The sequence below is a fragment of the Gordionus sp. m RMFG-2023 genome, chromosome 2 (assembly GCF_954871325.1).
Source record: "Gordionus sp. m RMFG-2023 chromosome 2, tfGorSpeb1-WG-v2, whole genome shotgun sequence".
NCBI lineage: Eukaryota > Metazoa > Nematomorpha > Gordioida > Chordodea > Parachordodidae > Gordionus > Gordionus sp. m RMFG-2023.
Window position 1 is genome coordinate 60,878,164 of NC_088776.1, and position 13,712 is coordinate 60,891,875.

The 13,712-nt window shown below is 26.5% G+C and overlaps 1 protein-coding gene across 3 annotated transcripts in view; it reads left to right on the forward strand.

Moving 5' to 3' along the window:
- The first annotated feature begins 210 nt into the window (after nt 1–210).
- Nucleotides 211–13,712, forward strand: part of LOC135925573 (multidrug resistance-associated protein 1-like) — a 66,069-nt gene continuing 52,567 nt past the window's right edge. For 2 of the 3 annotated variants that reach the window (XM_065460970.1, XM_065460972.1), the window contains exons 1-11: nt 238–385; nt 6,404–6,523; nt 7,735–7,875; nt 8,081–8,263; nt 8,439–8,495; nt 8,573–8,634; nt 9,070–9,219; nt 10,893–11,222; nt 11,462–11,639; nt 11,870–12,124; nt 13,110–13,313. In XM_065460970.1, the coding sequence (XP_065317042.1) occupies nt 6,404–6,523; nt 7,735–7,875; nt 8,081–8,263; nt 8,439–8,495; nt 8,573–8,634; nt 9,070–9,219; nt 10,893–11,222; nt 11,462–11,639; nt 11,870–12,124; nt 13,110–13,313 (1,680 nt within the window). In that variant the 5' untranslated portion in view covers nt 238–385. Of the gene's footprint in view, nt 386–6,403; nt 6,524–7,734; nt 7,876–8,080; nt 8,264–8,438; nt 8,496–8,572; nt 8,635–9,069; nt 9,220–10,892; nt 11,223–11,461; nt 11,640–11,869; nt 12,125–13,109; nt 13,314–13,712 lie in introns of all 3 variants that reach the window. The other variant, XM_065460971.1, reaches the window with a different exon arrangement.

Genomic DNA, 13,712 nt, shown 5'->3' on the forward strand with positions numbered 1-13,712 from the left:
CGTATCAATGACATTAGTATTGAAAATGTAACTTGATGTATCACGACAAAACACCTAATTATATTAACGGTACGAATACTATTTTTTACAAATGTGATAATTTGCAATTGAAATGTCTAAGCAAATAGAAGGAATAAAGTTTTGTGATTCCTTATTATGGGTATTTATTATTTTAGATAATATTTTAAACATTATTTATAAATAGGATACAAATTTCACCATATATAAATATCCAGATATAACAAAATGCTTTCAAGATTCTGTTCTTTCATTTTTGCCTAGCTTTTATATTCTATTTTCATTCCCATTTTATTTGGTACACCTATATAGATATGGCAAAACTCATAGACATTATCACATAACTGCCTTGGCATTATTTAAAATAGTAATTTATGTCACATTTTATTTTCAAATATTTTATGATTTAAAAAACAAACTATATAAAAATAGCTATTTGAGTTCATGAAAATGGGTAAAGTGAGTTATATTTATTTTTATATTATTTAATCATGATGACATTAAGGTGAATGAGGAATCCCCTCCCTCTCTCCAATGAATAAAAAAATATTTTTTATAAAATTGTAGGAAATTTTTTATCTTGCCACCTCAATATCAATCCTAGTAAACTATAACCATGTGAAATAATAATCAATATGTCAGAGATCAAAATTTTAAGCATGGCCAAGATTTGGAAAAAAATTTATATTCAGGTCCAATTTTTTTGCACCAGCCAAAATTTATCATTTAAATTAAAATATAATATTTTTATGTAAATATATATACATATATAACATGATGTATTTTTTATTGTATAAATTTAATACAAAGTATACTGCATAAGTTTATTTACCTCTCTAGAAAAAATTAGTCGCGTAAAAAAAAATTAATAGTAAAAATTATTTAATAATTTTGACATTGATAAATTATAAGTGCTGGGAAATTGTATCAAATCCAACTGTAAGGAACGAGACATTTTATTAATACAATGTTTAGTCCTTAATTATATATTTTAATGCAATTATTATTAAAAATTGAATAGGGTCATTCCATGACAAATCAACCACGATTCGGCCGACCCCCTTCGATTTTTTTAAAATATGGTAAGCAAAGAAAGGTCGATGTAACTAAGAAATAGCCAAAATTTTAGCCTCCTAACATTTATATTTTTGAAGATATTAGGGTTCAAAGTGTCAAAAATGACGTATTTTTACCATTATCTGCCTTCATTCAATTAAGCATATCTTAAGAACTACATAATTGTAAATAACAAATTTAATATCAAAATTACGTACAAAGATTCTACTTTTAGATAAAAAAATTTTTTTATTTTTTTTCCCAATTTCCGGTCATTTTATTTAATATATAAGGACTAAAAACGATTTTTTGGAAATAATACGACCTTCAATTTTTTTAAAAAATTTAGTAGACATTATTAAACTCTTCCTTTATATTTATAAAAAAAAATTGGTCTGGGACGCGGCCATCTTCATTCTCAAAATCGATAAAAATGTTTAGAAAAGTGTATAAATATTTTCCCGAAAGGGGGCGTCTTTGTATAAAATTATATATTAATCAGTTTTTAATGGTTTTTTTTGGACTATTTGATAAAATTTAAAGGATTATTCATCTTGTAAGTGAAAATAACAATAAATGGGGCTTTCATTCAATTATAGAAATTGTCTATCGATAAAAGAAATTCAATTTATTACTTTATTATAAAATTTTTTGCCCATATAACATATACTTAATGAATATTAATAAAATATATTCAACCAAGTTTATAGTTCTTGAATATATGAATCAGAATCTTGTTCATTTCATAGACGCCAAAAATAATATCAAAATTTTCTCTACTCAATTTTTTAAAATAATTTGATATTTTTAAAATATATGAAATTATATACAAAATAAAAGTATTATCATAAAATTACCCAAAACAATATAAATATTGGATCGGATTTTCTAAAATCGGCATAGTCTTTCTAAATTAGAATAACAATAAATAAGTGTTTCAATCAATAAAATAAATAAAAATTTTAAAATTGATTAACCCTTTCGCGCCCAGCGAGATCATTTGTCAATAAAATTTTTAATCAATTAATTTTTATATTTAAAGAAACTAATGGTTGGTACTTAGAGATATTAATTTATAAAACAATATTTATTATTTCATATTTTATCATTAACCTGTCAAAATCATTATTTTATTATGTCAAAATGATTATTTTATTATATCAAAGTACAAGTATTTTTTGTTTATGGGAAATATTTCAAGCGCGAAAGGGTTTTATTCATTCAATAACACATACTCACTATATTAATTCATTTTTTAATAAATTTCTTGGTATTTTGATTTCTATCAACACCTAACCCCAAGCCTGGAAAAACTATAGACGAATATACAGTTAAAATTGTACAAGAATTTTATTGTATGGACGAAATAAGCAGAATCATACCAGGCAAGAAAGATTGCGTTTAGATTTTGACCAAAGACGGAAAAAAGAATACCATACATAAGAGATTAATTTTAGATAATTTGAAAAAAATTTATATATTTTTTAAAGAAATGAGGCCTGATGTTAAAATTGGTTTTTCGAAATTCGCAAGCATTCGCCCAAAAATTGTATACTCGTTGAAGGTAGTGGTACACATGTATGTGATTGCAGCTACCACCAAAATTTAAATTGATGATCATTGGATCAAATTTAACCAATGATATGTTGCCCTTTAAAACATACAAACATATTTTACACTTAATAATTTGTAATTCGCCTCAACCATCCATTTATATGGGCAAATGTGATAATTGTCCAGGGTCAACACATTTACGCGATCAAATAGAAATATTGTTTCGTTCTAAGGACATCGAATTTATAACATACAAACAATGGCTATCCGTAGATAGAACCACCCTTGAAACAATAACCAAACCAGTAGGTGAATTTATTAATGCCTTTTTAAAATAAATGGAATCTTTATTATTTTTTTATTTCAACGCAACAATCGTTGTATCAAAACAATCTAAAATTGAACTTAGACGAAGACCAATATTTAATTTTGTGATTTTTAAGAAAACTATAGCTTTATACTTTAGGATGAAGTACAAAATTATCATTGGAATAGGGCTCAATCCACTGTTCACCCTTTTGTTATATATTATAAAGATAATTTTGCCAATATTTGTTGCCTAAATTATGTAATGATATCCGAATCTTTGCAACACAATACAATAGCAGTACATAATTTTAAAAAAACATTGCTAAATTTTTTAATTAATAAAATTTTTTATTTTTCGGTGGATCCGCTGCACAGTACAAAAACGTAAAAATTTTATTAATATTTGCCATCATGAGATGGATTTCGGGGTACAGGCGAAATGGCATTTTTCTGCTACAGCACACGGGAAAAGTGTTTGTGATGGGATTGGTGGCACTGTTAAAAGTTACCGCTAGAGCTAGTTTACAAGGCCTTACTCAAAGTACACATCATATGAATTGTACGAGTTAGCTAAAGAAAATAATAATGTCATATATTTTGAATAGATGACCAAAATAAATTATGATTACGAAGATCTATTACTCAGGGAAAGATTTTCAAAAACTAGATCTATACCTGGAACACACAAAATACACCTTGATTCCAACAGATCTACATAATTTAAAAGTAAAATATATTCCTATTTAATAGAAAGTACTTTGGAATAGTTATCATATAATGATGAAAGTATAATTATTGAAGAAATATCATGATACCTAACTTATTTTTATGATTCTAATTGGTGGTTAGCTTTGTTTTAGTGAAAAATCAAAAGCAGGAAGAAATATATATAAAGTTTCTACACCCATCCGGACCTTCAAATTCCTTTACATTTCCAAGATAGACGACACTCTTTGCTTGCCCAAATGTCATATCTTAACATTAGTTTCGCTGTTAAATGCTACTGGCCGTAGTTATACTATACATTGTCGTCACAAGAAAGTAAATGCGCTACCGAAAAATTAGAATCTTTTAAAAGTGAGTTTAAATTTAAATTATATCAATTTTTTTAATATTTAGGGCGCCATATATGAAATGCACAAGATTCTGATTCATATATTCAAGAACTCGAAACTTAATTGAACATATTTTATAAATATTTATTAAATATATGTTATATCGGCAAAAATTTTTATAATAAATTATAAATAAAGTAATAAATTGAATTTCTTTTATCGATAGACAATTTCTATAATTGAATGAAAGCCCCATTTATTGTTATTTTCACTTACAAGATGAATAATCCTTTTAATTATATCAAATAGTTCAAAAAAAACCATTAAAAACTTATTAATATATTATTTTATACAAAGACGCCCCCTTTCGGGAAAATATTTATACACTTTCCTAAACATTTTTATCCATTTTGAGAATGAAGATGGCCGCGTCCCAGACCAATTTTTTTTTATAAATATAAAGGAAGAGTTTAATAATGTCTACTAAATTTTTTAAAAAAATTGAAGGTCGTATTATTTCCAAAAAATCGTTTTTAGTCCTTATATATTAAATAAAATGACCGGAAATTGGGAAAAAAAATAAAAATTTTTTTTTATCTAAAAGTAGAATCTTTGTACGTAATTTTGATATTAAATTTGTTATTTACAATTATGTAGTTTTTAAGATATGCTTAATTGAATGAAGGCAGATAATGGTAAAAATACGTCATTTTTGCCACTTTGAACCCTAATATCTTCAAAAATATAAATGTTAGGAGGCTAAAATTTTGGCTATTTCTTAGTTACATTGACCTTTCTTTGCTTACCAAATTTTAAAAAAATCGAAGGGGTCGGCCGAAAATCTCATTTTTTTTGCTCATTTGATGTGGAATGACCCAATATTAAACAAAAATGCTTTGAACAAAAGATAATTTTCTAAATAGCCCGTTTAAAAAAATACACTGGGCAAAACTTAAATTTATTTATTCAATCCTGATCCCGATAAATATATCTGGTATCTATCTGTATATTCAAAGAAAAAATTATAAAAATAATTTTAAGGCATGCTAGCATAATGTATTCGTATATAGTAATTTTCAAAAAAGGGATAATATGATCAGATCGGTAAAATATAAATTGATGTTTATATATAAAAAAAATAGCCTCTTAAAAATATTGTGATTTTCAACCCAAGGAAGTTGCCGTTTTGCTGTAAATTTCTATTCGTTTATTTATAATCATTGTCAGGTGTAACAGGATATTAATTGAAATGATTAAATTTTATTAAAAACCAATCTAAACCCAAAGCCATACCTCTCAAACCTTTAAATAACCCCAATCCATAGATCTGTGAATTTTAATCCTACTCTTGAGTTTAATTTTAAATATATTTCATCCAATTAACAAAATTCCTTCCGTTGAACATTCCTTGAGTCTATTATCAACCACTTGAGTCTATTATCAACCAGATTTTGCATACTATTATCAACCAGATTTTGCATATTATTGATCAATGATGAACTTTCCTCCAAATCTTTTCAAAACAATATTAAAATCTTTATTTTTCTTGGTTTTATACGAACATCTAAAAAATAGTCCAAAAAATCATAATCAGTATTACTTTTTATTGCGTCTTCGCCTATATCACGTTTATTTAATGACATTTTTGTCTAACTAATATTTTATTTGTAAAATTATATACAAAATAGATAGATAAATTTGTACTCAAATGACTTAAAAAAAACAATTATTTTTTTATCTATTTTCGAACGAGGTATTTTAAAATATAAACCAGACCTATTTTAGATTATGATTATACACAATTATTATTATTTTTACCATGATAAATAATTCTTCTTATTTCGAAAGTTCAAAATAGTATATTTTTTTGGGGGAAAATAATTAATCATACCCTTTACACAAATAAATAAATTATTTGGCAAAATGGTTGCTCCCCCCTCCCTCTTTTTTTCAAGTTAATTACTCTTCCCCGACCCCAAAGTTTTTTCTAAATAATCTTAATTTTGATCATTTTCAATGTTTTATAATATGCTAATATTTTTTTTAATAACAATTTTTTAAAACTGTTTGGTAATTTTGCTCTAGTTTAAAACTATCTTTTTTTACTAAGTATTATGTTTTTTGAATATCTAAATTTATTAATACCTTGTTAGAAATGAGGCAGATGCCATAAAACCCCGAAAAATTTGGCTAATTTTACCTAACATTATTAAAATTACTTCCCCGCCAACTTCGTTTCCAACCACACCAGACCCCGATTTTTTTTATATATTAACCATCACAACTTTAAATGGGTAAGAACTTCGTGAACGATATTTCTCGATTAAATTTGTAGCAAACAAAAAGTTTTAATAAATGTAGACTTTGAACTTAGCCCTATTAATTTATATATTTTTTTACCCCTTTCATAGATGCTCTCAGTCTTGTTATGCTTAATAACGGTCGCAGATTTGGTCTTAAGAATTACCGACGATTCGAAATCCTTAATTGTTTCAGCTATTTTGTTCCCGACATTCCTCGTCGTATCTTACGTAAATCAAAAATGAGTTTTATATTATCTCTTTCGTATCGTAATACCAATAATTATCAATTGATTTTTTTGCGATAATTTGACAAGACTTCGACTGTAAATTGATTTAATTGAAATAGTTTTTTGGTATTTTTTTTTAATTATTTAGAAAAATTACCTTAATTTTTTTTGAAATTCAATCTTTTTTTTGTGTTTTTGTTACCCAACCCTAAATTTAGCTGCGCTAGTTGTGTAGGAGAATCAACTAAGTCAAAATTGTCCCAATTTCTAAATATACATTTTTTTTAAAATTTAAATCCAAGTAAATTAAATATTAATTACCTTTCAAATGGGTAATGATGTATGACGCTGATAGGCATATAAACACTTGCTAAACAACAATTATAATTTATTAATGCAATAAAACAATTTATTTTTGAAAATGTATGAACGGAATCACGTGGTCGAGTCCGATCTACTATATACTGCCCCCCCCCCCAAGGACGAAACTACTTTATAAAAATTTCTTTATTTTTGCCATGCATCACGGATTATGTAAGAAAAGCACGAAATTCCATTATTTGGATTTGGTTATTAGCTTTAGAAGAAAAAAAAACATGGTCCTTGCTGGATTTGAATCAAGATCTACCGGATTGTGATGCACACACTTAACAGACACACGCTACTCGAAAACATTAAATTTTTTTATACATAAGAATAAAATTATGACGCTACTTAAATATTTTTAATAAAACACGTAAAAAAAATTAATAACATTCAACGCTATACATCATTACCTCTTTCAAATACGGTAAAATTTGAAATACGACTTGGTAGGAAAGATTCGAAGGTCGTATATTTAGTGAAAAAAAAACGATTAATTTGTAAAACATTTCTACTTTTATTTTTAAATTTTGGTTAACGAGTTAAACTTCGTGTATTTTTTGTTAAAAAAAAATTGGCCATGCATAAATTATTTACGTTATTTTATGGATATAATAAGCCAATGAACTCAAATTGGATTAAAATTTCACCTTAACATAGATTTTCTTCTTTGTCACATACAAAAAAAAATATTAGGCATCCTTAAAATCTTTGGCTCTTAGAAAAGACTGATTTGCCATCAATTATGTATATTAATTTGAATTGAACCATTTTTTTTAAAAAAAAATTACCCTTTATTTAATACCTATTTAATGAGGTTTAAAAAAAATATAAACATATGGTTCAAAGGCGATTATATCGTTCATATTGTATTACGAGAGGGTGAAAGGGATATGGTCTTCGGGTTATACTTTCAATTTTTGGGTTTTATGCTCTTGCTACCTTATCGTCTTCATTTGGTCGAGAAGTTTGTCCATAAAGAAACACTCGGTAATAAATAAAATAAAACAATATTAACCCTTTCAACACATTTTTAAAATCAAATTGAAAAGGGGTGTTGAAAAATAAAGCCATTAAATATAACGGAGAAATATTGTAAATAACGATAATAAAATATTTATTACTTCTTAATATTTAATAATAAATTGACACCTTTTTTTTCTTCTTTTCTTAAAAAAAAAAATTGAATACACAGGCTGTTATAGCATTTTCCCAATTAACCCTTTACATACTGCAATTGACCATAGTTATTCTCCAAATCATTTTGCATTGTTTCAACGCCAAAAGTCGATCTGGGTTCGATAGCAAAAAATTTCATTTTTTAAAAATTAAATTTGGTAGTTCCGGAAATTTTCGACTTTCTTCTTCAGACCAGAAAGTTGGTATTTTAAAATTATATATCGTTTTTTTAAAAGCTTTCTCGTTATTTATTTTAAAAGTAACGGCGATTAAAGGTGATACATTTTCTCCGACTTTATTTTACATATACATTTTATACAAATCTTATGTTAAAAAAAAAACTTTTATGATTTTTTTTTTAATTTTCACTTTAGACTCTAAATCCTGAAGAAAACATCAAGCTTACTTCTATATCGAAAGATGAGACTTTGGTAACGAATAATTTTTTTCTCCCCATTTCCCTATTACATACAATTACTACAAATAATAACAAATAACCAATTTACAGAAAATATGCCCCGAAATATACGCATCGTTTTTATCGAGAATATCCTTTTGGTGGTTTAACAAGTAAATTATTATTATGATGATATATCAATTTATCCTGATGTCAGTGCTTTTTCTACCAATTTTTTATATATTAAGTATAAGCAGTGGCGTCCGACGAGGACCATAGTGAGAGAGCCTAAATCAAAAATATTTTTTTGACTTATAGCGCTCTTATTGATATCATGCAATGATTAAATACAATGTGTGTGAATTGCTTGTATTTTTTTTATAAAAAACAGTAGATCCCTTAAAAAAGAATCTATTTTAAGAGATTGAAAAATGATTTAATATTTTTCTCGTTCTGCAAAATTCTTTAAGCCACATTAACTTGTACTAATAATTACGAGTTTTGATGTTAAAAATATTTTAGAATATTCGATGTCGATCAAAACGACAAAATAGAAAATATAAATTTCTCATGTCATATTCATCGATAATATTGTTTTTATAAAAAAGATTAGCCTTATACGGAAGTAAATATCCTCTGACTAAATTAGATTTGTGGCAACTGGCCGATGAAAATACATCACTGAAACTTTACCCATTATTCGACAAACATTGGTATCCTTATATCGACAAGCTTAGAGAGAAAGCTCATATTAAAGGGTAATATACTAATTTTTGGTTGTAATTAGAAGTGTGCAATGACCGTGTTTTTAACCTCATAAGCCTGCCTATTGTTTCAATTTTTTTTTTAACCTACCCTCCCGACCATAATTTTTAGTTAAGCATTTTATTCAATATTGTTATATTTGAATTTTTATATATATTTTAAAAAGTTACGCTATTTGAATTATATATTATTATAACTTTTTACATTTAATATTATCTTGTGGAGGTGAATGTAATTGCATATTAGTAGAAGTTAAATGACATAATTATAAAAGACTATATATAGAAAACAATTTTATAATAAAGAATCTATTGTTTTGACTATAAAAAATATAATATAATTTTATAAATTTAGATAAATAATAAAAAAAAATAACTATAAATTCTTAATACAAATTGAAGGAAAATACTTGATTGGATTTAAATTTATTTCGTAAAATCAAAAATAGTTATTAAATATTTATGACCAATTATAAAGTTCGCGAAGAATAAATCATTGCTTTAAAATTTTTTTAAAAATTATATTTTCGTAAATCATTTTTTAAATAATTTATTAGACTTTTAGCAGGTGGTTAAAAAAAGTGAATAAAAAGATTAAATTATGCTATTACGATAATGCATGTGGAAATCGAGGAAGATATAAAAAATTATTCTCTTAAAAATAATATAAAAAAATATAAGCAGCCACGAGAAATGATAAATTATATTGCTCTTATATTCCTTCAGTTCAGTGTAGTCTCTTAATTTAGTCTATATTGAAAATTAACAAAAATTTTAGGGTTATATAAGATAAGCTAAACACTGATAAAATACTCTGGTTTAAATTTTAGATCAATAATTGAATAATATTATTTATATTTCAAAAAATATGTCAAGTGAAAATAAAACAAATTTTTTTTTTGTTTAAACCTTCCTGCTCGATACTTAAATTTTATTTATTAACCCGCCTGCTTGATACTTTTTTTAAAACCTCCTACCCATACTATTTTCTCTTTGCACACCCTATATAGTTATAATTGGTGTTGTCAAACAAAACAGCTCGCTTTGAGCATTTTTAAAAATGGCTAACTCAGTATTCTATCTCTAGAATAGAATTAGGCGAGCCTGAAGATTTTGCTTGTAGAAGGAACAAAGGTTTGCACATCTATTAGGAAAATCTTGAGGCTTAGGCAATATTTTTCTGGCTAAAATATTGAGTCAGCCGTTTTCTTAAAAATCAGCTGACATCGAGGTTTAACAACACCACTGCCCACCTACGGGTCAAAAATCTTGGGGCCAGCGTTAGAGTTTTTTTTCTGGATAAAATATTGAGTCAGCCGTTTTCTTAAAAATCAGCTGACATCGAGCGGTTTAACAACACCTAAGCGTTAGGGCAATGTTTTTCTGGCTAAAATATTGAGTTAGCATAATAAATTATTTTTATTTTTATTTACGGGAACAGCTTAATTTTTTATTTTTATTTTATAAACTTTGATTTATTATTAAAACTAATCGCGTTTTTAAAAAAAATTAAAATGAAAATTATTTTAAATGTATTTTGTTGTCCTTTGTGTTTGTGGAAATTTTTTTATTATAGAAAAGGGAAAATGACCGTTGAAGGATTGTGAATATTCAGATTTGTATTGATTATTAATGATCGAACTCTGTTGATATGTATTTTTCCAAAGCGTTGTGACTCCAACAAATCTAATAAAATCGTTTAATGTTTTTGGCTTATGCTCTAATAAACGTCGCCCTAAGAGTAAATCCACTCAAATGCGTAAAAACGTCGAAAATGGGATATACAAATCTCCCGCTAGCCAAAAAATATTGCAAATTACTAAGACATCTGATGACAATTCCGCCAAATCTCCCACAATTTTAGAGAACGAATTACTCAAACTCAAACCTTCATTGGCATTGGTTTTGTTTGGTTGCTTTAAGGCTATGATATATCAAAGCATACTTTACAAGCTTATCAATGATATGCTTACCTTTGTTAGTCCTCAAATATTAAAGTATCGTAATTTATATTAAATTCCCAATTATATTTATAAACATATATAAATATAGACAAATCTTATAAAAAAAATTATTTTATTCATAGATGAGATGCAGAAAGAAGGAAAGAAAAAAAGGAATAGTAGTCTAAAACAAAATTTTAAAGTATCAATTAACCTCTAAATCTCAATTATTTATTTTCGTTACGATTAACAATATTTTATAATATTTTTCCAAAACATCCTTTGATTTTCAGGTACCTTATATCTTTTGTGAACTCCAAAAGTCAATCCATTTGGATAGGTGTATTTTATGCTGTCGCAATGCTAGCCACTGTTATTATCCAAACCTTCATCTTACATCAATATTTTCAAATTGTATTTGTGATAGGTATGCGAATCAAAACTATTCTCATTTGTACCGTTTACAAGAAAGTATGATTATTATATTATATAATATATAATTATTTTTAAAATTTTAATAACCGTTTTATGAATTGTATTTTTAAAATCTACGATTTTATGAACACAAAATTCATCCAATTTATAGCTTTATTTGTTTTTTTTGCCTAATTTTTCCACCTGAATGATATACTATGTTTTACATATTATCAAATTAATCTAATTCCTATTTACTTCCGTTTGTTTTCACTTATTCGGAAAAGGCCTTAAAACTCTCTAATTCCGCTCGCAAAACATCCACGGTTGGTGAAATAGTGAATCTAATGTCGGTAGACACCCAAAAGGTAGCAGATGTATGCACATATGTTAATTTATTATGGAGTAGCCCACTCCAAATAGCCATTTGTATGGCATTTTTATGGAATATTCTTGGACCTTCCGTTCTCTCTGGTCTATTGGTTATGGTTTTATTGATACCGCTAAACGGGGTTATGGCTAACAGGATTAAACGTCTTCAAGTAATTTATAAAATAATGTCCATTTTACAAAAAATAAATTTGGTTCAATATATGGGGCAAGGTTAGTATTTTGGGATATCATCGCTTAATTATATAGGATTCTAAACAGAGATATACCCATACCACTTATCTATATTGATAGTTATTGGCATAGGACTGATACTAATGGCCGATATAACAATTTTAATGCTTGGATAATTTATATTTAAAGTAAATAATGCTCCTTGTTAATAATCCCTTTATATTGATATCAATGATCATTCAAATAAAATTGTATTATATAATACAATAATAATAAATTTTTTATTAGTAGGACTGTATTTTTATTTTTAAACTTAAAGTCATGGCTTAAATCATTTAATCTGATTTTTTTAAAGCATCAGAATAAATTAGTTGATATCAAACTGCAGCTTGACAGTGTATGGATATTATTTTCTGGAGGCTGATCCTCTGTTGTAAATATTATATTGATATCGGATAACTATACCATAACCATATATCAAATCATTTAAAAATACTACTATCAAATTTTAATTAGCCTATTATTTTAGGGCTTATATATCATTTCAGAATAAATATATTTTCATATATTAAAAAATTAAATATCAATACTGTAAAATTTTTTTTAATTAAGAAGCTATTTTATCTAATTAAAAAATTTAATAATATCGGCCAATATAATTTTTTTAAAAGAGGAGTAATCGATCGAAAATAGCTGTACATCTTGTTATTTAAAAGGGCTGATATAGTCGATTTTAGATTAAAATTTCAGCCAAAATAATATTCATATTTATTTGCTAAAATATTGGGTTAGCCTTCTTAAACAATGGAGCCGTTTAACACTTTGCACACACCCCACCCCTACTTGGTATCAATATTGGGTATCCCTAAAAAGTGGTATCTGGTTCTAAATACAACTGGATTTTCATGAATATAAAATTATCAAATTTAAAATTATTATTAATATTTAATAAAAAAAAATAAGACTAGCCAAATGAATCTCAAAGACCAACGTATCAAGGTTACGAACGAAGTTTTGAATGGGATAAAGGTGCTCAAGCTATATGCCTGGGAACTATCTTTCGAAGATAAGATTCTTAAAATACGTAACAAAGAGGTGGCCATACTCAAAAAAATAGCACTTCTAAACGCGGTTACCTCCTTCGTTTGGTCTTGTGCTCCTTTCTTAGTTATATACATGCTTCTAATACATTTGAGTATTACCACATAAATATCAGCGCCTAATGTTAAATCTCGACCGGTCTGAAAATAGCCACCGTTAAAAATAGCGACAAACTTGTACCATAATTTAATTGCAAAAATTTTTTTGGAAATAAAAGGTCTCTCCATATTCGATCTATTTAAACGAAATAACATAACTATGCAGGACCAGCTGAATACGACTTGTGGTAACATTGCCAATAAAATATAGGTCTGGCTTATGTTGGAAAATGTTTATGTTATATTTCCTTCCTATTTTTCATTTTTTTAACCTAAATAGATATCACAATTTGATTGGGCTTCTGGATAAATTGTTCAAAATATTTTTACAAAGTCGGGCCAAAGTTCTGAAAAGATTTTTAAAGCT